This window comes from Elephas maximus, chromosome 13 (assembly GCF_024166365.1).
Source record: "Elephas maximus indicus isolate mEleMax1 chromosome 13, mEleMax1 primary haplotype, whole genome shotgun sequence".
Classification (NCBI taxonomy): Eukaryota; Metazoa; Chordata; class Mammalia; order Proboscidea; family Elephantidae; genus Elephas; species Elephas maximus.
Genome location: NC_064831.1, coordinates 29,749,375 through 29,772,827, shown reverse-complemented (window position 1 = coordinate 29,772,827; position 23,453 = coordinate 29,749,375). Strand labels below are relative to the sequence as shown.

General features: G+C 39.9%; 1 protein-coding gene across 3 annotated transcripts in view; it reads left to right on the top strand.

Annotated features, from left to right (window-relative positions):
• TMEM131L (transmembrane 131 like) overlaps positions 1 to 23,453 on the top strand; it is a 191,424-nt gene that overhangs the window by 123,623 nt on the left and 44,348 nt on the right. For 2 of the 3 annotated variants that reach the window (XM_049852638.1, XM_049852640.1), the window contains exons 8-21: positions 1,479 to 1,556; positions 1,750 to 1,903; positions 3,687 to 3,745; positions 4,063 to 4,171; positions 6,108 to 6,207; positions 7,263 to 7,416; positions 8,063 to 8,233; positions 9,902 to 9,971; positions 11,081 to 11,198; positions 13,485 to 13,626; positions 15,959 to 16,068; positions 17,572 to 17,644; positions 20,691 to 20,818; positions 23,184 to 23,326. In XM_049852638.1, the coding sequence (XP_049708595.1) occupies positions 1,479 to 1,556; positions 1,750 to 1,903; positions 3,687 to 3,745; positions 4,063 to 4,171; positions 6,108 to 6,207; positions 7,263 to 7,416; positions 8,063 to 8,233; positions 9,902 to 9,971; positions 11,081 to 11,198; positions 13,485 to 13,626; positions 15,959 to 16,068; positions 17,572 to 17,644; positions 20,691 to 20,818; positions 23,184 to 23,326 (1,609 nt within the window). The remainder of the gene's footprint in view (positions 1 to 1,478; positions 1,557 to 1,749; positions 1,904 to 3,686; positions 3,746 to 4,062; positions 4,172 to 6,107; positions 6,208 to 7,262; positions 7,417 to 8,062; positions 8,234 to 9,901; positions 9,972 to 11,080; positions 11,199 to 13,484; positions 13,627 to 15,958; positions 16,069 to 17,571; positions 17,645 to 20,690; positions 20,819 to 23,183; positions 23,327 to 23,453) is intronic. The other variant, XM_049852639.1, reaches the window with a different exon arrangement.

Below are 23,453 nucleotides of genomic sequence, written 5' to 3'. Positions count from 1 at the left end.
GTAACCATTAATGAACTTTGGTTTCTATACATTTTCCTATTCTAGTTATTTCATATTAGTAAGATCATACAGTATTTGTTCCTCTGTGTGACTCATTTCCCACAACAAAGCTTTTAAGTTTCATCTGCGTCATTGTAGTATGTATCAGAATTTGTTTTCTTTATGGCTGAATATTACTTCATTGTATGTGTATACCACATTTTATTTATTCATTCATTTGTTGATGGACACTCGGGTTGTTTCCGTCCTTTGGCCGTTGTGATTAGTGCTGCAGTGAACTTTGGTGTACAGGTATCTGAGTGCCTGCTTTCAGTTCTTTGGGCAAAATTCCTAGGAGTGGTATGCTGGATTCTATGATGTAATTCTTTGTGTAACTTTTTGAAGAACTAGCAAATTACTTTTTAAAAGCACCTTTGATTAATGTTTGGTTTTATTTACAAGCTCATTAAACTTTGTAAACATTTTAACAGCATTTAAAAGTGCAATATATTTTGCTCTTTTTTTTTCTGTTCTTTAACTGCCTGAATGACAAAGTAGTTAAAATGTATTTTTATATAATGTACTTGGATAATTCTTAGAAATCTAACAAATTAAACATAATTGTGGTGATTCTACTACATCTTCTTCACAGTTCTGTCAGCCTAGGCTATGGGGCTCCTTCTCACCTTGTAGAGATTTCCTGATGTTCCCACCGTGGCTATCAGGCCAAGTGCCTTTTAATAATCACTATGCCAGTGACGTCAAGCTTATAGAAGGAGGAGGTCTCATACCCAGATTCTCTCCATTCACATGCTGCCCTGCTTTTCTGTGTGTTCAGACGTGTCTGCAGCCCATTCTCCCGCCCAATGGCTGTAGCCATTTTAGAACTGTCTGTGTTATCCCACGTGACTGTTAAGATCTTTGAACTTGATGAAATCCTGCATTCTTTTCATATACTGCTGTGTCTTGCATCCACAGGTAATATCCAGATATTAAAAATGATAGCCAGCTCAGTTTTGGACATCTCTTGAGATTTTGTCTGACTGGGGGGTTCCATCCTCCAAGGTCATTCTACTGATGGAAGGCACACATTAGAACAGCTGCTTGGCTGTAAACCTGCTTTAAAACAAAAGACTCCTGTGTTTAAGCAAAATACCCAACAACTGTAAAAAAATGCAAAACTACAGTGTTCCTGTGTATATTTAGCATATATTTACCTGCTTATTGCCATAACAGGAATTTTCATGTCTCCCAAGGAAGAGCTTATAATTTCCATTAGAATGTAAGCTCACCGACAGCACAGCTTCTTCTGTTTTGCTCACTGTTGTGTTTCCAGTAAATAGAGTAATGACCAGGATTTAGCCGGATACGCGAGTATTTTTTGATTGCATAAATGAATGAATGAATGTAGTTTCTGAGCAAACGATTGTTTACCAATAATACTAGATTAAGCTTCTTGCTTCCTTTCTAAGTTCTTTTACCTTTTTTTCTTCTTGTAGGCAGAAACCACTAATACTAGCCTCTTGCAGGTGCAACTGGAATGCAGCTTACATAATAAAGTGTGTCAGCAATTAAAGGTAAAATAATTTTAGTGCTTTCTCCCTGCCGTCCTTGCTGCCTCTTGATGTAAAAACATAAAGACCAGAACGTTCTGTTCTCAGAAATTCGCACGCCCATACCTCATGTGTTCCTCTTTTTCTGAAAGTTGAAACCACAAAGTTTCGATGATTTTTTGAGTTTTTCCTTATTTTTTCCTGCCTCTGATCTCAGAGTTGTTATCTGGAATCCGATGATGTTTTGCGGCTGCAGATGAGCATAATTGTAACAATGGACAGTTCTTTGGAAGAATTGGAAGAGAACACACAAGATTTGTTAGATCATCTCTCTATTGTGTATGTAGCTACAGACAAATCTGAGACCTCAGGTAAGGTAGAATCCTTTGAAATTTTCATTCTGATCTATTTCTCTGAACCTGCCTCATCATTTTACAGCATTTACTTGTAGGTAGTATCATAGCAAACTAAGACAGAGGGTTTTGCTTTCATTATTAAGAGACTGTTAGAATAACTGCAGCAAAACAATACTGCATACGGCAGTATTGTTTTGGTAGGCGAGTGCAAACTCTTCTGAGTTTACTTGGGGGTAATTTTTCTTGGCTTGTTGGAAGTGTAGTACGCACATTAAAAGGAGCCCTGGTTGGTGCAATGGTTAAGTGCTCTGCTAACCAAAAAATGGGCGGTTCAAACCCACCAGTGGCTCCAATGGGATCTGCTCCCATAAAGATTACAGCCTAGGAAGCCCTGTGGGGCAGTTCTCCTTTATCATATAGGGTCAGTATGAGTTGGAATCAACTCAGTGGGATGTAACAACAACACACAACTTAGAAGGGCATGGCAGTCTAATATAAATATTCACAGAGTATTTAAGGGGCCCTGGTGGCACAGTGGTTAAGTGCTTGGCTGTTAACTGAGAGGTTGGTGGTTCGAACCCACCATTGGCTCCACGGGACAAAAGACCTGGTGTTCTGCTCCTGTAGAGATTACAGCCTGGGAAACCGTATGGGGCAGTTGTACTCTGTCTGATAGGGTTGCTGTGAGTTGGAATCAACTCATGGGCACACAGCAATGACCACCTCTTTGTTGTACTGATCTGCAGACGCTCAGTTGACCAAGTCATGCTGTCTTATACTCCAGTAGTCAGTCAGATGCTGATTATTCCTGGATACCTGGCAAGTTAAAGAGGTGTGAACGTTAACGTTCATTTCCACGAGCTTTATCTTTGAAAATGTGTGTAATATAATAACCTGCTTTAACATGCTAAGAACTTTTGTAGGAGATACATATTAGCTGATCCATGAAGTTTAAAATGTAGGATTTGCTACTATTCATTGGTTATCAAGACTGTTCTGGTATGTGAATGTGTGTGTATATATATGTAGTATTTGTACTGAGATTGTTGATTGCATAAATGAATGAATGAATGTAGTTTCTGAGCAAACGATTGTCTACCAATAATACTAGATTAAGTAGAGGGAGAGAGGGAGAGGGAGAAATGATATCAGAAGTACAATTTTACATTAGCAGTGTTAACTGTCAGTCAAACTTTGTTTCCCATTCCTCAGAATTGGCTATTGTAGTCATGGGTCAGCAGGAGAGCTTTCCTGTCACAGGTGTCTGTTTTTTGGTGATTCTGTGATGGCCAGGTGGACAGTGATGTAGGAAGGTTGTTGTCCCATGGGGAACATTTTTGTTGTTGCGGGTTAAAAGGAAACATGTATTTTGAGATCCAGGGTTTTATTCTTCCCAAGTGTGTTTGCCTGAATAAGGAAATGAGGGCTGTATAAAAAAACGAGGGCTGTCTAACCACCAGGAAAACGTCACTTCATTTGGAACTGTCCAGTTGGTTAGTTTCATCCAGAGGAGCGGCATCGTGCCCCTAGACTGTGAATTTCTGTAGTGGTAATTTTTCCTCATTTAGATAGCCTATGTCGTCATGTAAATCTTCCTGTAAAGATAGTTTTTCTTGTGATTTAAAAAGAATGCCCAATAAAAAATGCCCTTGGTTTCAATTTCATTGTTGAAAAATGAGTTACTTTTTTTTTTTTTAAATAGAAAATGTGTGGTGTGATATTTTAATTAACTACATTAGGAGTTGAGAATGAGATAGCTGTTTGTTTTAATGTTGATTGCTCTGATTCTTTTGGACAGATGACTCTGCTGTGAATATGTATATATTGCATTCAGGAAACAGCCTTATATGGATACAGGTAATGGCAAATGCTTACGTAAAGTAAATTTTGAAATCACAAGTGTGCGTTGAATGGTAAAAGGTGAAGATTTTTCAGGAACAGATACAGAAATACATGAATCTATTCTCTTTTGCTTTAATTTAAACCCATTTTCCCGTGTTTTAACCTGTATTTGGGTGAAAGCTGTCAGTACCCCTTTGATACAGTATAGACACATCTGCGGAGCAGTCCTTTTGTGTGTGTGTGTGTGTCTGTGGCGCTTGGTTACTTTGACCTGCACTGGATATGTACTGTCACGGCTGAGAGGAGTAACGTGTGAGTACTTTTGGTTACAGGATGTACATCATTTCTCAAAGAGAGATGCCCTGTCTCTGAAGTTCGAACCAGTACTGCTGCCTACGTCTACAACAAACTTTACAAAAATTGCCTCTTTTACTTGCAAAGGTACAGATTTTTAAAAAAAATATTCAAGATGGTCTTTTTATTTTTGTTACCTAGTTAGGATAGCGTTCTTTCTGTAAGATGACTGACAGTTATGGATGAGACCTGGTCCTAAGAAAATGATTGGATTTGGTTTCAACATTGTATCCTTAACAATTATAAAAGATATTGTAAGGCAGAAACGTGTGGAGGCCACTTTTGTTCTCCACAGATGTAGGATTTTGAGTTTAAAGTTTAACTCGGTGATTTGAAAGCACAGGATGTAGATACGTTTGGGGAAGGTGCTGTTTTCACAGCTAGTCATTGGTTTCTACGCAGTTTTGTTTTCTTTGTGTAGAATAGATGCAGAATGTCTCGTGAATACAAGCCCAGCCCTATCCTTATTATTTGGAACTGTCCAGTTGGTTACTTTCATCCAGAGGAGCGGTGCCCCTAGACTGTGAATTTCTCTAGTGGTAGTTTTTCCTCATTTAGATAGCCTATTTTGTCATGTAAATCTTCCTGTAAAGATAGTTTTTCTTGTGATTTAAAAGAGTTTTGTAAAGAAATGCAAATAGTTTTAAACATATGAAAACATACTCAGCTTCACTCATATTTAAAGAAACGGTAAATAAAAACAACAAATGAGATAAAATTTTGTACTCATATTGATAAAAAGATTGCTAGTATTCTATGTTGGGTGGCGTTTGGAGGACAAAACACTCGAGTAAAATTGGATGCTGGCTTTTTGGAGGAAAAATGAGCAATTTCTGTGAAAATTAAAAATGCACGTATATGCTCCTAACTCTGAGTAATGAATCCTACAGATACACTTATATGTATTCAAAGATGTTCTTATATCTTTGTGGTAGCAGAGCGGCCTAACTGCCCATCATAGGTGACTGGTTACATTGTAGTTCACCCACAACATATACCCATATACTCTACAGCTATTCAAAGACATACAGGAGCATGTAGTGCGAGCAGTGTGCCTACATTCAGTTTTTCTCAATGGGTATCTCTCTGTGTACTTGTATAAGCATAGAACATCTGGAAGGATGTTCAAGAAGATAAGTTGTTTCCTCTTGGTAAGATAATTGGGGAACCGGAAGGCAGGGGTAAGAGGTAGGTTTATTTTCACACTTTTTTGTTAGTGTTTGAGGGTTTTTGTTTTTGTATCATATGTACGGAAACCCTGGTGGCATAGTGGTTAAGTGCTATGGCTTCTAACCAAAGGGTTGGCAGTTGGAATCCGCCAGGCGCTCCTTGGAAACTCTATGGGGCAGTTCTACTCTGTCCTATAGGGTCACTATGAGTCGAAATTGACTCGACGGCACTGGGTGTGGTGTGGTTTGGTTTGGATCGTATGTACTGTATAGCTTAAAAAAGTGAGTTGGGTATTAGGATAAGAGGTAGGAATCCAATACCAGTGATTTTATATTATGACCAAGATCTGGGAAAGCTTTGGAGTATAGTTTTGATAAATCAGCAATGTATTATTCCTACTTTTTGCTGTCGAACTCTTTACTGTTAAGGTTTAATTCCGTTCTTATGCCTCCACGTGCTCCTTTCTTGCCCCACCCAGTGGAGCTTTATTTATTGCTTTTGTCGTCTCTGGCAGACCCAGGGACTTTCCTCTTATTTAAGGTGAAGACAGACCTTTTTAAAGGAACAGGCACAAAGGGTTAACTCTTTACTTCCCCCCTCGAAGAAGAAATGCGAGGGTTTTTTTTTTTTTATAATGGTAGGCGGCATGTTCCAAATAATCGACAATAAGCCAGTAAAGAAGAAAGGTAGATAGGCGCTTTTGAAAAGGGATTTTACCATTTATGTCTAATTCACTGTTTTAATGGAGACAGCAAATGAAAAAAGTTATGAGTAATATATCTTGTTGTCGTTCAGGCTTAATGAAAGAGAAGGCACTTAGGCTTCACATTTATCTCTTTATACCCCAAAACAGCTCCATCGTGTGACAGTGGAATGACTTATATGGAAGATGTGAAGAAAACAAAAAGCACACCAACACTAAGAGCATGCCTGTCCTCTCCCATGATTCAAGGGTAGGTTAATTCTGCATTCCCTGAGATCGTATGACTTTATTCTCTAGAGATGACTTAGAAATATAACGGATGTGACTTGTGTGATCCTCTTTGTCTCTGGAATTGCTTCCCCACTGTTGGCACTGCTAACAGGCAGCAGAGGGAAGAGGAGGGGAATGATTCACCTCATGACTTAGGTTCCCCCGCCAGCCCAGCGAGACGGCCAGGTGCGCTAGAGGAAATGCTCACCTGGTGTCTGAGTTGCCTCTGGTCCTGGCTTGGCCGTGGTGGCCCCTGTGTGCTGACCTAGCCATGCCAGTTGCCTCATTTCTGGCCGTCAGTTGTTCCACCTAGAGCGAAGTGATCTCTAAGGTCATTTCCAACACCCACGTTCTGTGACTTTCATCATCTTTTTTTTAAATTGTGCTTTAAGTGGAAGTTTACAGCTCAAGTTAGTTTCTCACACAAAGATTTATACACACATTGTTATGTGACCCTAGGTGCTCTCTCTACAATGTGACAGCACACTCCTCTTCTCTACCCTGGATTTCCTGTGTCCATTCAACCAGCTCCTGTCCCCCTCTGCCTCTCATTTCACCTCTGGACAGAAGCTACCCATTTAGTCTCGTGTATCTCCTTGAGCTAAAGAAGCATACTCTTCACGAGTATCATTTTATATCTTACAGTTCAGTCTAGTCTTCGAAGAGTTGGCTTCAGGAATGGTTTTAGTTCTGGGTTAAGGGAGAGTCCAGGGGCCATGTCACTTTTATCTTCTTTTTGCAGTTAGTTAGAGACTCTTTAGAGTGCTGACACAGTCCCTGTGTGGCACAGACAGTTGAGCGCTCCATTACTAACAGAAAGGTTGGCAGTTCAGATCCACCCAAAGGTGCCTTGGAAGACAGGTCTGGTGTTCTACTCCCAAAAGGTCACAGTCTTGAAAACCCTATGGTGTAGTTCTCTGCACACATGGGGTTGCCATGAGTTGGAATCGACTCAGCGACAGCTGACAACAATAACAGAGTGCCGATGGCCGTCTCACTCCCTGGGCTGTTAGCATGTGTGTCCTCTGTTCACAGGTATTTTAGAATGGACTCCGCTGCAGCCCAGTTTCACATGGAGACTCACGAGAACACATCAGGAGTCTGGTCAATGTGGTATCTCAATCATTTTGACCGTAGTATTGTATTGAATGATGTGTTTGTTTCCAAGGAGACCAAGCACATTTTAAAGGTACGGGTGGTATTTTACTCTAACTTTATTTTCTCTTTTTATCCTATTGTAAACTTTGCTTAAGGCCAGATGCTGTGAAATTAGTAGTATTTATAAATTTCAACAATAATTTTATTTACGATGATTTTAAAGCAAGTATTGTTCTTTAAAACTACTCAAGTAGTTCATTTTCAAAACTACTTTTAGGATCTTTCTCTCTCTCATTCTTAACCTATTGTTCAAGGGGCTCAACAGGACCTGGATATATAGCTTTTGTGAATATTTTCTCTTACTATTATTCCAAACACATTTTAATGTACCATTCCTACGGAAAGGATTGTATTTAGAAAAAGAAACCTGGGTCATGATAACATACTAGGATTTTGCAGAATTCCACCTCTAAGAATTCAGTACTACCTATAAAAATTCAATACCACCTATGAAAATTTCAAGATTATTTTGTGAAACTCGAAAACAATAGCATATTAAACAGTATTTGAGCCTGTTATTTATATAAAAATATTCTCATCCTTGACCTGGGAAATTGGGTAAAATGATACTTTTTAAAGTAAAAAAAGGGCTTTAACATCATATTTTATAATTTTTTTTTTTTGTCATCGTAATTAGTGTTAGGAAAAGTAACTTCTCTTGCTTCTTTTCTTTTTAGATTCTGAATTTCACTGGCCCTTTATTTCTACCTCCAGGCTGTTGGAATATATTTTCTTTGAAACTTGCTGTTAAAGACATTGCCATAAATATATTCACCAATGTATTTTTGACTACAAACATAGGTGCCATTTTTACAATACCTCTACAGATACATTCAGCCCCAACCAAGGTATTGTTTACAACACTGCATGTGTTTTATAATATTCTTGATAATTAACGTGTCTTTTTATTAACTTATCTTACCGTGCTCGGGTTTGATTACCTGGGTTAAGGTCATGTTGTTTAAGGGTGTCTGTGAAAGTGAAGGGCATCCAGGCCAAACTTAGATGGTAAAATAGTTAGACACGGAAGTCTTTATTTGGGAAGAGTTTCTGTTTCTCGTAATTTTAAAGCTCTTGAATGAAATAAAGCATTACAAGTAGATTACTAGATCTCATTTTCATTTATTTCCAAAATATGCGAAACAAGGAATATGCATTTGCTGTAAAAAACAGAGTTGAGCTCTTAATACATACTTGCAGTGAAATTAAATTTTAAATGTTTTATTTAGACCTCTATTAAGTGAGTCTCTGTTGCTTATACTCCTTAAATTTTCTTAGTGGGCCAAATCTAAGCCTGAAAGGGTTTATAATTAAGAGATGCTCTCTAAGATCTGGATAAATTATATTTAACTTAGATCTTATCTTAAGCATGTCTCTTTTTTTCCCTTAATGTTTATTTCTTTCATTTGGTTCTTATTATTGCTTCTTTTTGATCCAAACTATTATGTATAACACTGGGTTCTAATTTTTCACTATGAGATGTTCATGCAACCATCTTTATGTTTTTTCTCACTTATTAGCATTGATGTTTCATAGTTAGAAATGCCTCAAGTTTAATTATAAGCTTGAAGATACTCGTTGCGGTTGAGTCAATTCTGATTCGTAGCAGCCCTGTAGAACTGCCCCATGGGGTTTCCAAGGAATGGCTGGTGGATTTGAACTGCCCACTTTTTGGTTAGCAGCCGAGCTCTTAACCATCATGCCATCAGGGCTCCAGCTTAGAGATAAAAACCAAAAACCCATTGCCGTCGAGTCAATTTCGACTCATAGTGACCCTATAGGACAGAGTAGAACCCTCCCCATAGCATTTCCAGGGAGCGCCTGGTGGGTTCGAACTGCCGACCTTTTGGTTAGAAGCCATAGCACTTAACCGCTTACACCACCAGGGTTTCCATCTCAAAGATAGGACTCTTAAAATTAAACTGAGCAAAATGTAAGGTTAATTTCATCCATCCATATTTCGAACATGGGAGATTTCTTAGAAATCCTTTTTCCAGTCAAGAGAGGCATATAGGAAGAAGAGTGCCTCTGGGAGAGAGCAGGCAGGTTTCAGATATTCATACAATTAGCAAGTCTCTGCTCCCCAGACCTGTAGGAAATGGGACATTCGTTTAAATGTCCTGGTTAGCCAGGAATTACTAGAGAATAGTTTACTGGTTTTCAGAGGGTTGGATAGAGTACAGTTTAAAAAAAAGATAAAAGCACTAAAAATGTCCTGAGACTAATTTAATCTTAAATTCAGAATACATTTAGTGTTTTGTAAGCCGCGAGTGGCCATTATAGACAAAGGCTATTGTACAGAGTCCCTAGGAGTCATGCTTCCTCAAGAGACAGTTGAGATCTTTCATCCAAGTATATAAAGAAAACCAGGAAATCTTCGCTTTCCGGGTGTTTGGCTCCTGGTTAGAGGAAAGTTCACTGAGATGGACACCAGATCTACTTCATGTTTTAGTGCATTAGGATTTTTATGTTTAGTGTTGCGTTTTAAGTTATTCATCTGTTACTTTTCAATCTAGGAAGGGAGTCTGGGTTTTGAAGTGATAGCACATTGTGGCATGCATTATTTCATGGGAAAGTCAAAAGCAGGTAAGTGTTTTCCCCTTAGGCTGTCGGTGCACTGTCGTTGGGGAGGGGAGCAGTGAGGAAAATGTAGCACGTGTAGATGGAAGACTCAGTTCTGTAATGTAATTGCATCATGTTCTGTTGTTAGAGAGCATGATCATTAGCAGAGTGACTTGAAATTGTTAAGAATCCTCCAAAAACATCCGAGGTACTTCTGAAATAATGTCCCCTTATTCTTTAGTAGCTTATATTTTGTTAGAGATTTTTTTTCGTATACGTTATTTGTTTGATATCATAAGCAACCTTCGTACCAAGAAAAAGTTTGGAAGGCTCTGATGCCTTTTACAAAAGAGCTGACTAGAAGTTAGGAAAACAGTTTGGAATTGCATGGGAGTCGAGCTCGAAGATGTCAGTTAGAGGAGCGTGTATGCGTCTTGGGGTGGAGGGACTGGTGGTTGTGTGAGACTAAATGAAGGCCATGGGGTTGACACGGAAACTGTTTCTAGCCCCCCCCCCCAATCTTTGGATTTATTAAAATATCTATCTAAGAAGAGTTTGGAAGTACAGAGGTTTCTTTGGGAAGATTTCTATTTTTTCTTCCTGATACCCTCTTTAGTACAGACAAGACAATAGATAAGGTAGAGAGGGTGGTGGTGAAGGGTAGACCCCTTTATAAACATGCCCTTCACGTAGGCTCACCCTCTGGTCCGTGCCTCTGTCGAGAATTGCTGCTTGTCCATCAGTCCTCTGCATAGTAACCTGGAATATGAGCATTTACCTGGAGGTGGTTTTGCATTTTAGATTTAAAGCTGTTAAAAATATTCCAAGTATAATTTTAACTTGTCGCAGGCTGTATTCACAAGCCATGTGCTTTTATGTTGTTACTTTCCCATGATTCAATTATTATTTTATACATGTTTGTTTGATTTGGTATATCATTTGCCAAAAAAAAAAAAAAATTTTTTTTTTTTTGTTTTTTTTTTTAGAGGGACTTTTAGTGTCAAGCAGTCAGAGAACGAGGGGGCATTTGTTCCTCTCGGTTTGAGAATTTTTATAATCAGCCCTAGGCATTATTTCAGTAATTGAATTGCATTTTCTGTAAATGTAAGTATTAAATCTGATCTAACTTTCAGAAATCCCTAATTGGCAAAGGAGCCTTTCTCTGGACCGATCTACCTGGGAGGTAGATTCCGAACTTGCAAGTAAACTATATGAAAGATGGAAGAAATTAAAAAATGGTGACGTCTGCAAGTATGTCTTCAGTTTTATTTCTTTTATTCAGCAATGGGGACACATAATTGCAAAGTACTTGATTGCATTTCCAGTACTGAATTTTTAGCAATGGATGTTTTACCCCAGCTTTTTATTTTGACAGATAGCAAACCTCAGAAAAGTTGGAAGAATGGTGCAGTGAACACTGAGCTGCTCCTCACCTAGGTTCATCAGTTCACATTTTACAGTCTCTGCTTTATCCCTGTCGACATATCTCTATTGTATATGTAGTCAGCCAGTTCTCAGTATTTGCTGGAGTTACGTTCCATAAAGTCTCTGTGAACACTGAATTAGCGAATACTAAGCCACTGCTCCTGGGGGAAATGCAGGTTGGATTCCTTCGAGCCTCTGGTCACAACATTTTTGTCAGCAGATAAATACATAACCTTGTCGTATGTGTGTTTCTGTTGAAAGACTCTTTATTTAACTATAGTGTTGGTTCTTTAACATGGAGCTCAAGACCAACAGCACGAACTCAGTGCCTGAAAGCTTACCTAACGCATGTGTTTTCTCCATAAGGCCCATCACAGCCTTCTCGTGAATAGACAGCACTTCAGCACTATGCTTAAGGGCCTTTTAAGCAGCAGAATCACCAACAAAAAGCACCAAATAGACTCAGGATGCTTGTTTCCAGTATGGGAGAGGAGACAAGGCAGAGCGTTGCCTTGGTCAGCTTCAATGGGGAACGTGTGCTTCAGGCAATTCAAAATTTTCACCACTCTGTGCTTGTCTGGGAATGTCTATAAGTGTGCCACAGGTATTGATTTGGGGGTTACAAATAAATGTTAGCAAGCAGGAGAATTTGCAGATGTGGAGTCTAAATAATGGAGATCGACTGTATATGTATATATACATGCATATACTTTTTTTGCTGAATCATTTGAAAGTAAGCTGTAGATATCATGGTATTGCACTCTTCATACTTTAGCTTGTGTTTCCTGAAAAGAATATTCTCCTACACTTAACTGTATTACACTACCATTATCATGCCCAACAAACTTAACATTGAATCAATTATATTATCTAATGAACAGTCCATATTAAAATTTCCCTGGCTGACCCCAAAATATCCATTATAACTCTTTCTTTCTTTTTACCCAGGATCCATTCAAGGATCATATATTGTATTTGGTTGTCATGGTTTCCTTAGACTACTGTTCCCACCTTTATTGACCTTTTATGACGCTGACATTTTTTAAGATTCCAGACCACTTACTTGTCTTATAGTACATACCACACTCTAGGTTGTTCTGATTTCTCAAGTTTATATTCAGGTTAAATTTTAGTCAGAAATACTAATAGTCTAGTTAGTTTTGTGTACTCACCATTGCATCACATCAGACTAAAACCAGTTGCTGTCAAGTCAGTTCTGACTCATGGTGACCCTGTGCATGCAGAGTAGACCTGCTCTGTGGAGTTTTCAGGCTGTGACCTTTCGGAAGCAGATCGCCAGGCCTTTCTTCTGAGATGCCTGTGGGTGGGTTCAAACTGCCAGCATTTTGGTTGATAGCTGAGCACTTAACCTTTTTGCACCACCCATGGATTCTGCCTTATATCAGAAGAGATGTAAATGCATTTGTCCTGCCGTTGACATGGCTAAGTTCAGTCATTTGCTTTAGCCGATGCGTGACGTGGCGTGTTTGCACCACAGGTACTTCTGATATGTGGCAGACCTTTCCTTTACAAAGATACTTTCCTCCCTTGGCAGTTAAGTAATCTGTGGGGTGAAATGTTGAGATCATATAAATGTCCTGCTCTCTAAAAATGTTTTACCCACTGGTCTTACTTGGCCCCCATTGATACTTGTTGCCTGAATCAGTTATTAGATTAGTGGCTGCAAAATGGTGATTTCTCTAATTATTTTGTTTATTTTGTACCTATTAGCAGGTATTCTAACAAAAAGGGTATCTCTTGTTTTAGAGCATCCCTATGGATTCATGGATTCTTTACTCAGTGTGTTGTAATTTACTGTCATCACTATTTCTGATGCTAAGTTGTTCCAAATTCGGCTGGGGGAGCCCCATCAGGCTAGCTCCTTGTCCCTTTGACGTGTTCCCATCATTCTTTGAGCACTTGCTTGCCTTCCTGTAAAACAGGACGTCCCAGGCTCACCTCGTACCTCCCCTTCCCCAGACCTAAAATAAGCCATTTTTTCCCAAGGAGCCCTTGTGCCTTTTAGTGATAGTGGTATCTATCTAGTGACCTCCCTTTTTTAAAAAAATGTCAAAATTATTTTTTACAATAATTTCTTTCTTTGTTAAACAGGAGGAATGTTTTAGGAATGACTCGGTTTGCCCACTTGAAGAAATCCAAGGAGTCAGAATCCTTTGTTTTCTTTCTGCCGCGTTTGATTGCAGAGCCCGGCCTTGTGTTAAACTTCAGCGCAACTGCCCTTAGGAGCAGCGTGGTGAGCATAGTGTGTCTTTCAGCCTCTTTGTCAGGGACACCCAACTCTTGGCTTTTCAACATACCAGGGTAATTCCACCTCGGGTTACTGTTTCGAACCAAAATTAATTGAAATTCACTTTATGCCGCTCCCATGTGCCATTCAGCACTTTTAGTAAGAAGTAAGGTGTTAAACAGAATGAAAATCATTGTTGTGTGCTGTATTACAAGTACGTTTTATTTATGAAGTTTATATACAGTTCAGAATCTTAACTCTGAATGTGGTTAAAAAAGCATTCACCTGCAAACAACAGAGGTTTTGCCTAACACTGGCTTAACAAAGAGTTTGTTTCCTAGCAACAAGCCGGGAGGAGGGAAGTCTGAAGCTGGTGCGGTGGCTCTGTGGTCCCACCATGGACTGAGGCTCTTTCTGAGTGTTCGCTCTCATCCTCAGTCTCCTGGCTTCCTTCCTCATGTGTGCTTCTCTCCTCGTGCTGGGGACAGTGTGCAGGAAGAAGGGCGAAGGGAGAGGGTGATGCCAGCAAACTTCCACTTAGGTTGTGCTGGCAAGAACTGTATCGTGCTACCCAACCAACCAACCATCCAGCCATCCAACTATTCACCCAACCAACCAACCAACCATCCATCCAACCATCCATCCAGCCAGCAATCCAGCCAGCCAGCCATCCAACCAACCATCCAACCATCCAACCATCCATCCATCCAGCCAGCCAGCCATCCAAGCAACCAACCATACAGCCATCCAGCCACCCAACCATCCAACCAGCCAATTGCTGTCAAGTCAACTTTGACTCATGGCAGCCCCACACAGATGTCCCTAATTAAAAGTGTCTGGAAAATTGATTAGTCCTTCACCATGTCTATAATGGAAGCAGGAAAGGGAGAAGAGGTCAGGTCAGGTAACCTCCAGGGGCCAGACACAGCACCTTGATGTCAAATACTTCTGTTTACTTTTACATTGTTCAAGAAAATATATGAAATTAAATTCCTCTTCTGATTCAAAATATTATTTCATAATCTAGATGCATGTTCCTTAAGATACTCATAAAATATATAAAATATTTCTTAAAATATTGAATCAACATTTAAAGAGTTACTGAATTGTATTAATGCTACTACTAGGTCATTGGGTAGTTGAGTCAGACTAAAAGTTCCTTATTTCCAAAATTTTAATTTTTTAGACCCTTAAAACTCACAGATTATTTGTTTAAGAGTTTGGTTATATAAAGTAAGTATAGAACTAGTAACTCCATTTTCAGTGATTCTGGACCAATGGAATCAAGCTTCCCCTCCCACCTTACCCCCCATATCTTTGGAAACAGAATTGAAAATGAACCATTTCTTTAAAGTTTCTAAATTTTGATGCTTCTCCTTTCTTCAATATCAGGGCTTTTTGGAACATGTCATGCTTTTTTCCTGGAATGAGATACAATGATTCTTGCCTGCTTTTTTCCCTGGAAGCTATCAGTACTGGGAGTTGATTAGGAAATGTGGTCATTTCTGTTACTTAGATCCATGCTTTCCGGGAGTTTCGCCTGGGTCACCAGCTTCACAGTGATGAGGAGGGAGTCTTCAGATAATTAAGATTTGTCAAAAAATAAGCCATTTAACAGTTCCCAACGTCCCGTGATCCAGTGATTGTATCAGCCTTACCTTTGTGTTTTATTCATTGATCACAATAATGACAATCAATAAAAATGATCAGAGTTTTAATTTATACCTCTTCAGATGCTCGTTGAGTTTCTTAGGGATGACACCCTAAAACTTATTTTTTTTAACTTTTTATTGTGTAATAGTTTCAAACTTAGAAAAAAGTTTTAAGAGTAGTACTAAGAATTTCCAGTTACCCTTTAGATTTATTAATTTTTAACGTTCTGCTGCATTTCCTTTATCGTCCTGTCCCTTCACACGTTTTCTGAGTCATTTGCGAGCATCAGACGTTATGCTGCCTTAGCTCTAAAGGCTTCACGCGTGTGTGTGTAATTGTACTGCTGGTACCCAATTACGTGTAACACTGTTACCTGCAGTCTGTACGCACAGCTGCCCAGTTATCCCACTAATGTGCTTTCTAGCAGTTCTGATTCTGGTCCAGGGTCTCACACTGATTGAGTTGTCAGGCCATTTTAGTCTCCTTTAATCTTCCTCAGCCTTTCTTTGTTTTTTATAACATAGACACTTTTAAAGCGTACAGGCCATTTATTTTCTAGAACGCCCCTCAAATGGATTGTGCGGTAGATCCTTGTGAGTAGATTCAGGCTCTGAGTTTTGGGCAGGAATGCCTCGGGAGTGACGGTGTGTCTTCCTAGGTTTGATTCCCCGTCTCCTGTGTCTAGGTGAAGTACTTCGTGGTACAGAACCCTTCCTCTTTGCCCGTCTCCCTGCAGCTCCTGCCTGTCTCCTCATATCCTAAGCCCGAAGCCGCTGTGCGCCTGCTTCACAAATGGTAATGCACCCAGTCCCATGAAGGCTTTCTGATGGGCAGTTTGGGAAAGACTGTTAAACACACCAAGAGTATTAACCCATTAACCCATGTGACTTGGGACCCGCCCCCGTGGTGTGTTTAATTTGACAGAAATTACTGGCACCATTTGTTAGATAGCATCTTCAGTTGTACCACTTCAAGTCCAGTTTCCAATATTCTTTTCTTTGCTTAGAAAACAAAACCAGGTGCCATCTAGTCAATTCTTAATCATGGCGACCTCACGTGTGTCAGAATAGAACTGCACTCCACCGGGTTTTCCATGGCTAATTTAATGGAAGTAGATCGCCAGGCCTTTCTTCCAAGGTGCCTCTGGCTAGACTTGAAGCCCCATCTTTTTTAGTTAGTAGCCAGGTTCTTAACCGTTCACACCACCTAGGAACATTATCATCATGATTTTTCACCCATACTGGCATTTAGAATCTAAGTCATGTTGATTTCTGGGCAACACAAGAAATAAACTTAGTGTAGCACAAGTGGTTTGCCATCAGCTGCTAACCTAAAGATTGGCAGTTCAAATCTACCCAGCAGCTCTGTGGAAGAAAGGCCTGGCAAGTTGCTTCCATAAAGATCACAGCTGAGAAAACCCTGTGAACCAGTTCTGCTTTGTAATACACGGGGTCACCATGAGTCAAGGGCTGACTTGAGGGTAGCTCACAACAGCAACAACAACAATCAGAGTTGAACGAAATGATCATAGTATTAGTTGATGTGTGTTATAGCTTGATTTATTTTTGCACAATTATAGTTTTACTTAAAATATTTCTTTCTTTTGGCTTAGAAATACCTCCCCTTATCCCAAGTTGTCTCAGCCTTGTCATTGTTGATATTTGGGGCCAGATAATTGTTTGGGGGGTAAAGGAGCTGTCTTGCACATTGAAGGGTGTTTAGCCGCACCACTGGCCTCTCTCCACTAGGTGCCAGTAGCACCTCCCCAGGCTGTGACAACCAAAATTGTTTCCCAAACCCACTGCCATCGAGTCGATTCCGACTCATGGCAACCCTGTAGGACAGAGTAGAACTGCCCCATAGAGTTTCCAAGGAGCGCCGGGTGGATTCAAACTGTGGACCTCTTGGTTAGCAGATGTAGCACTTAACCACTATGCCAAAGTATTTACAGACATTGCAGAATGCCCTGGGAGACAAAATTATCTTCAGCTGAGAATCACTGCCTTTCAGGTTCAATAGCTATGAATGATTTTGGGGGAAAAATGGTTCAGATTTAGAGTTTTCGTCACCGTATGTTTCTTTCCATTCTGTGCTGCAAGAGTGATTCACTCACCAATGCACTTATAATACTACGGCAGTAAGGTGCAGGGGCAGGACACATCAGCAACAGGGCAGGACGAATTGTGTGCACGCGTGCAAACACGTGCTCACGTGTATAAGTGCAGGCACATGCAGGTGCATTATTTCTTTATTGGCAAATCTACACACAGTTCTAACCACTGTTTTGTTTTTTAATAGGTTCGGCACTGATATGCAGATGATTAATTTCACAACTGGTGAATTCCAGCTCACCAATGCTTGCCCTTCCCAGGTAGGCAGTCTTTAGACAGAATAAAGAGTGCCCACAAACAAGACACATCAACACACAGGCCTCTGTGATTTACGTTTTAAGTGCCTCTGTGTACTTTATGGGGCATATTTTATGTGGCTGTCTCATTTTTATTCTCTAGGCATTAAGTAGATACAGCAGATTTTTCCAGTTAACTAATGTAGCAGGAATCGATGGTTCACCACAGCCTGTAAAGATACAAATTCATGTGCGTGAAGAAATAACAGCTGAATCAGAGCTATGTGGAAAACCATAAAACTCAAGACCCGGAATTTATAATTCTCTTAAAATTCCCTGGCCCCTCCCATTCTTTTTAGGGGCAAACAGGGTTAAAAAGATCTCTTACTTAACTGGCTTAATGTTTTTAGCAAGTCACTTAGTTTCAGTGATATTCACCTCATCTGTAAACAAAGGCTTGTTCTGAAATTCTGAAGCTTCTGGGCCATCATGCGGTCTTACATAATACTTGGGAGTAGGAGTAAGCATGTCATGTGGGCAGGACGTTGTTTGCTTGGCGACTTGGCAGCCGTGTTTCTTGTTCGCTAGGTTCTGTGGCACTTTGTGTATAAACCAGAACCCAGTGTCAGTTCCGACTCATAGCGACCCTGTAAGACAGAGTAGAACTGGCCCATAGAGTTTTCAAGAAGTGCCTGGTGGATTTGAACTGCCGACCCTTTGGTTAGCAGCTGTAGCACTTAACCACTATGCCACCAGGGTTCCCACTTTGTATATAATGCTCAGTATTATAGATATTCTGTGTTTGAGATCAAGTCGAGAGTGGAACACCTGTTATAAAAGATACACACAAGTAGATGTATATACACACATGTACCTATTAACTATGTGTTTAATAGTTAAATAGGTATATGTGTGTATATGTCTGTTTGTGTATATTCTTTATAACAGATGCTGTTTGGTGGTGCAGTGGTTAAGAGCTCGGCTGCTAACCAAAAGATCAGCAGTTCGAATATACCAGCTGCTCCTTGGAAACCCTATGGGGCAGTTCTACTCTGTTCTATAGGGAGTCAGTATCAACTTGATGGCAATTAGTTTTTTGGGGGTTATGTGTTTAACACACACACACACACACACACACACTCACACACACTCACACACAACATGCCTTGTGTATTTTCTTCTTCCTCCACCCTTACCAGTTGCCATCAAGTCAGTTCTGACTCATGGCGACCCCATGTGTGTCTGAGTAGAGCTGTGCACTCTAGGATTTTCAACAGCTAATTTTTCAGAAGTAGACCGCCAGGTCTTTTTCTAAGGTGCCTCAGGTGGACTTGAACCTTTAACCTTTCAGTTAGTGGCAAAGCACATTATTTGCACCAACCAGAGACTGCTCCACCTTTTTCGCTCCAAAAAATACACCGTTGCCTCTCGATCAGCTTGAATAACAGCAGGGAGATCACAGATAACCCCCAACTAAGAGTAACAACTAACCAAAGCAAGTTTTTAAGTAGATTTTGACGCAGACTTATTTACGACAGTAAACACATTGCCGGCAAAGTTTCTTTTCCCTTGCTAAGGGCCAGCAGAGGTGATGAAGCACTGCACCGTCCTTCTCAGTCCCCCTGCCACCACACAGTCTCCCATGGCTGTTTGAGATAAAGTAGTCCAGAATACTAAAAGCTGTTTTGTACCTCTGGTATGTGAATCACATGTAGTTTGAAATTCCAAAAATAATGTCAGTTTCTTTCCTTGTAAATCTTCTGTTGAGATTTGAATGGACAATGCAACTCATCTGAAAAAATGATTGCATTTATGACCAAAGATCTTCCCCAATAACACACGTATTTATGGTAAGGGAAATGACTGTCATTGTTAATTTATTAGATAGACAAAAAAAAAAAAAAATGGTGTCAGTGCCTTGAAGACACTTAAAAATTTCACTCAAAATTGTTAGAACTCTTTGTCGTGTAAAGAAAGGCTGCCTGCATTTTTATTTTGTTGGTTTGTTTTCTAAAGTACAGCTCTTTGGTTAAGAGTGTGTAGAGTTAGACATTCAGGGCTTTGAATCCTGGCTCTTCTGGGGTCTATTTCTGGGACATGTGGCAGGTTATTGAACCTTTTGAGCCCCATCTTTCTCACTCTTAATGTTTAAGAAGATTAAATAAGGTTTTGAAAATGCTCAGCATTTTACATGCCGTATTCTATGCTCGTGCTTGGTATGTAAGAACCACTTAATAAATGGTGCTGTTGTTATCATTTTAATATCAAAAGCCAGCAGCTTTTTTTTTTTTTTTTAAAATATGCATAGTATATGTAGAAAGCAGTTTCTTCCCTCACGAAGTTTGTAATTCTAATGAGAAGGAATCAAATATCATCACGGTTTCTTTGATCTAGCATGGGAAATGCTAGCAATAAAAAATAGTTGACTGATAAAACACATTTAAAAATCGAAACTATAGGAAAGATTATGTGATTACAGCTTTGTAGCTCTAAAGAATCAGTGAACCCTTTGCAGTTACAGGAAAGCAGTGAAATGAACACTTGAATATTAAATTTAGAATACAAGATTCAATTAGAGGAAGTTAGAAATCTTGGAGCAAATAAAGGAACATGTGAGTAAATACAGGTATCTTTCTCCTCGCTGAGGAGACTCTTAATAAAGACGATTTCTGTTTAAACTTTATTTCAGCATTAAAGAGATTTTAGGGTTGCCCTGCAGTGGGTGGGTGGTCTTGTCAGAGGTAATTTAGTTTGTTTTTTTATTGACGTTTTACACCCAGAGCATGTTTGCATAGAAGGCGTCTAACCCCAGCTGCCATTGCAGACAGAAAGCAGATCTTTCTGACGTCTCTGTCTGCTCATCCTGCAGCCTCTGCCGCTGAGACTCAGCTATGGCTTAGGAACTGTTTGTTGGTGTGAACTTTCAGGATAAACAAGTTCAACAGGTTGATTAGGATCAAATCTAGACATTAAAAGAAGAGTAATAGTGTTTGTGCTCTAAGATGCACTTAATGGAGATGGACGCCTGCCTTACGGGATTTGTTTAATTGTGTTTATTAATAATTTGCAGGGTGTGCATTCTGAGGACTCCAGCCTTGGCATCCTCCACTTACACCTGCAGCCTTTAGAGATGAGAAGGGTTGGTGTAGTTTTCACACCAGCCGACTATGGGAAAGTAACCTCACTCATACTAATCAGGTAAGTGTGTCTTTGTTGTGGATTCTGCTTCTTCTCGCTGACTTGTCTGATTCTTTCTCTTGAGAATACGCAATCTCTAGCAGATAAACCAGAAACCAAACCTGTTGCTGTCCAGTCAGTTCCAATTCATGGTGACCCCATGTGTCACAGAGTAGCATTGCTCCATAGGGTTTTCCTGCCTGTAATCTTCATGGAAGCTGATTGCCAGGTCTTTCTTCCTTGGTGCCACTGGGTGGGTTTGAACTGCTGGTGTTTCAGTTAGTAGCTGGGTACTTAACTGTTCTCACCTCCCAGGGACCCCCTGTAGCTAATAGTTAGTGTTTATGTCTCAATCAGGCCTTTATGGATGAGGCTGGTTGCATGATAGGGAGAGACAGTGGCTGAGCAGAGAGGCCACCTCAGGCTCTTGCCTTGTACAGTGGGGAGGGTATGCTCACTTCTCAAAGAGGGGCGGTGCATTTCTCTCTGCCTGTCACCTGCTGTTGTCACAAAGAAAGCCAGAGTGCGCATGCACACGCTTACTTACTTCTCTGCCCTGCCTGATAGGGTTTTCTTTTTTAGTATCTGATTGTATCTTTGGTGACTGTGCACAACAATTTCTACACATAATGTTCGGTGAGATTGGTTATATTCTTCCGTTTGTGTCAGTGTGCACCATAGAGTTTTCATGGCTCTCATCTTTATGGAAGCAGATCACCAGGTCTTTCTCCTCCAGAGTTGGTGGGTGGGTTTGAACCACCAACCTTTTGGTTAGCCAAGCACTTAACCGTTGCACCACCAAGGCTCCTTGCATTTTAACTAAGACTCCTTAATATTCTGCGTGATGCGAAGGTTAATACACTTAGCTGCTAACCCAGAGATTGGAGGTTCGGGTCTGCCCAGAGGTGCCTTGGAAGAAAGTCCCAGTGATCCGCTTTGGAAAGATCCGCCGTTGAAAGCCCTGTGGGCGCAGCTCTGCTCCGACGGGGAGTTGCTATGACTTGGAATTGACTCCACGGCCACTGGTTACTATGTTTCATTTTAAACCCATTCTTCATTTAAGGACTTAAGGTTATAAGAAGTTCAGAGATAAATTTTAACTTCTTCTCAGGTTAAGCTATTCCAGACATGAAAATAAAGTCTGAAATTTTTGGAGTAGCTAATTCATTTCTGGTCGTTTCCTTACTGATAAACATGAAATAGTTTTCTGTAAACAGTACCAATCATCTAACATCTTATTACTTAAAGGCTTTTAAATGATTAAATAAAGGTTTTTAATCCTTTAGATAAAGATATAAAAATATTTCAGTGAAAATACTTCAGTGTGTTTTGTATAAATACCCACTGCCGTCAAGTCGATTCTGACTCATAGTGACCCTATAGGACAGAGTAGAACTGCCCCGTAGAGTTTCCAAGGAGCACCTGGTGGATTCAAACTGCTGGCCTCTTGGTTAACAGCCATAGCACTTAAGCACTATGCCACCAGGGTTTCATAGAAAAGTAAAATGAATTCTCTCTCTTTTTCTGTAGTATTTACATTAATGATGACCAGTTTGTAGTCCAGTTCACATCATTTAAACATCATTTCCACTTAAATTTTTAATCCTAGGAATTATGATTTCTGCTAAGGAAAAGGAGAAAACTAGTCAGAATTACTCTTTTTGTTTTGATCACTGATTTTGTTTAACTGCCCTGTTTTCCATGTTAATAAGAACTTGACTAAATATATGTGACTTGTGGGCTGGTATTTTTAATTTTTTTTTGATTCAAAAGAAACAGTAGAATTTTAGTTTCTAGAACCATCCCTAGGACAGAATTTCTTATGGCCATAATTGCTATGAAACCCCTTCATTCACTCTGGAAAACATTTTTACCAGTTTGCCAAATTTGTTCATGTTCTTCTGTGGCTCACAATTTATTTCTTCAGTTTTTCTCTTGGATGTTTGATCACCACTCTCTTGCCTAATTGTCAAAAAAAAAAAAAATTTTTTTTTATGTAGAAAGCAGAGAGTGTTTACAGTGATGGTTGCACAATATGATTAATGTAATTGAGACCACTGAATTGTATACCTGAAAAATGTTGAATTGGCAGTTGTGATATGGTATTTTTTTCTTTTACAACAAAACAACAACAAATGGGTCTCCGTCCCTTGTCCGTGGTGACAGAGTGATCACGACCCTTCACCCTTCTTGCTCTCGGCAGTTTCTCTGACTCTGGGCTGGGCAGCTTCCATTGCCTCTGGAGATGCCCCACTATTTAAAACGATTTTCCTTTTTAAAATTTTGAAAATTCCTTTGCTAGCTAGGATATTTAAATTCAGGTACAGTGGTTGTAGCTTGTGACTCTGTTGTAATGCCTTTTTATTTGTATCTTCTTTCATGATAGGAATAACTTGACTGTCATCGACATGATTGGCGTGGAAGGGTTTGGAGCGAGAGAGTTACTGAAAGTGGGTGGAAGACTTCCTGGCACAGGAGGTTCCCTCCGATTTAAAGTGCCAGAGTCCACGCTGATGGACTGCCGTCGACGTGAGTTCCTTCATGGGGAAGGCTTGGTGCTAAAGCCTAGGGTGGAAAGGCTCTGTAGCGTTGGTGTGAATAATAAAACCAGGCAAACGTTTGCACATGCTTAGCCTGATACTCCATGAATTAGAAT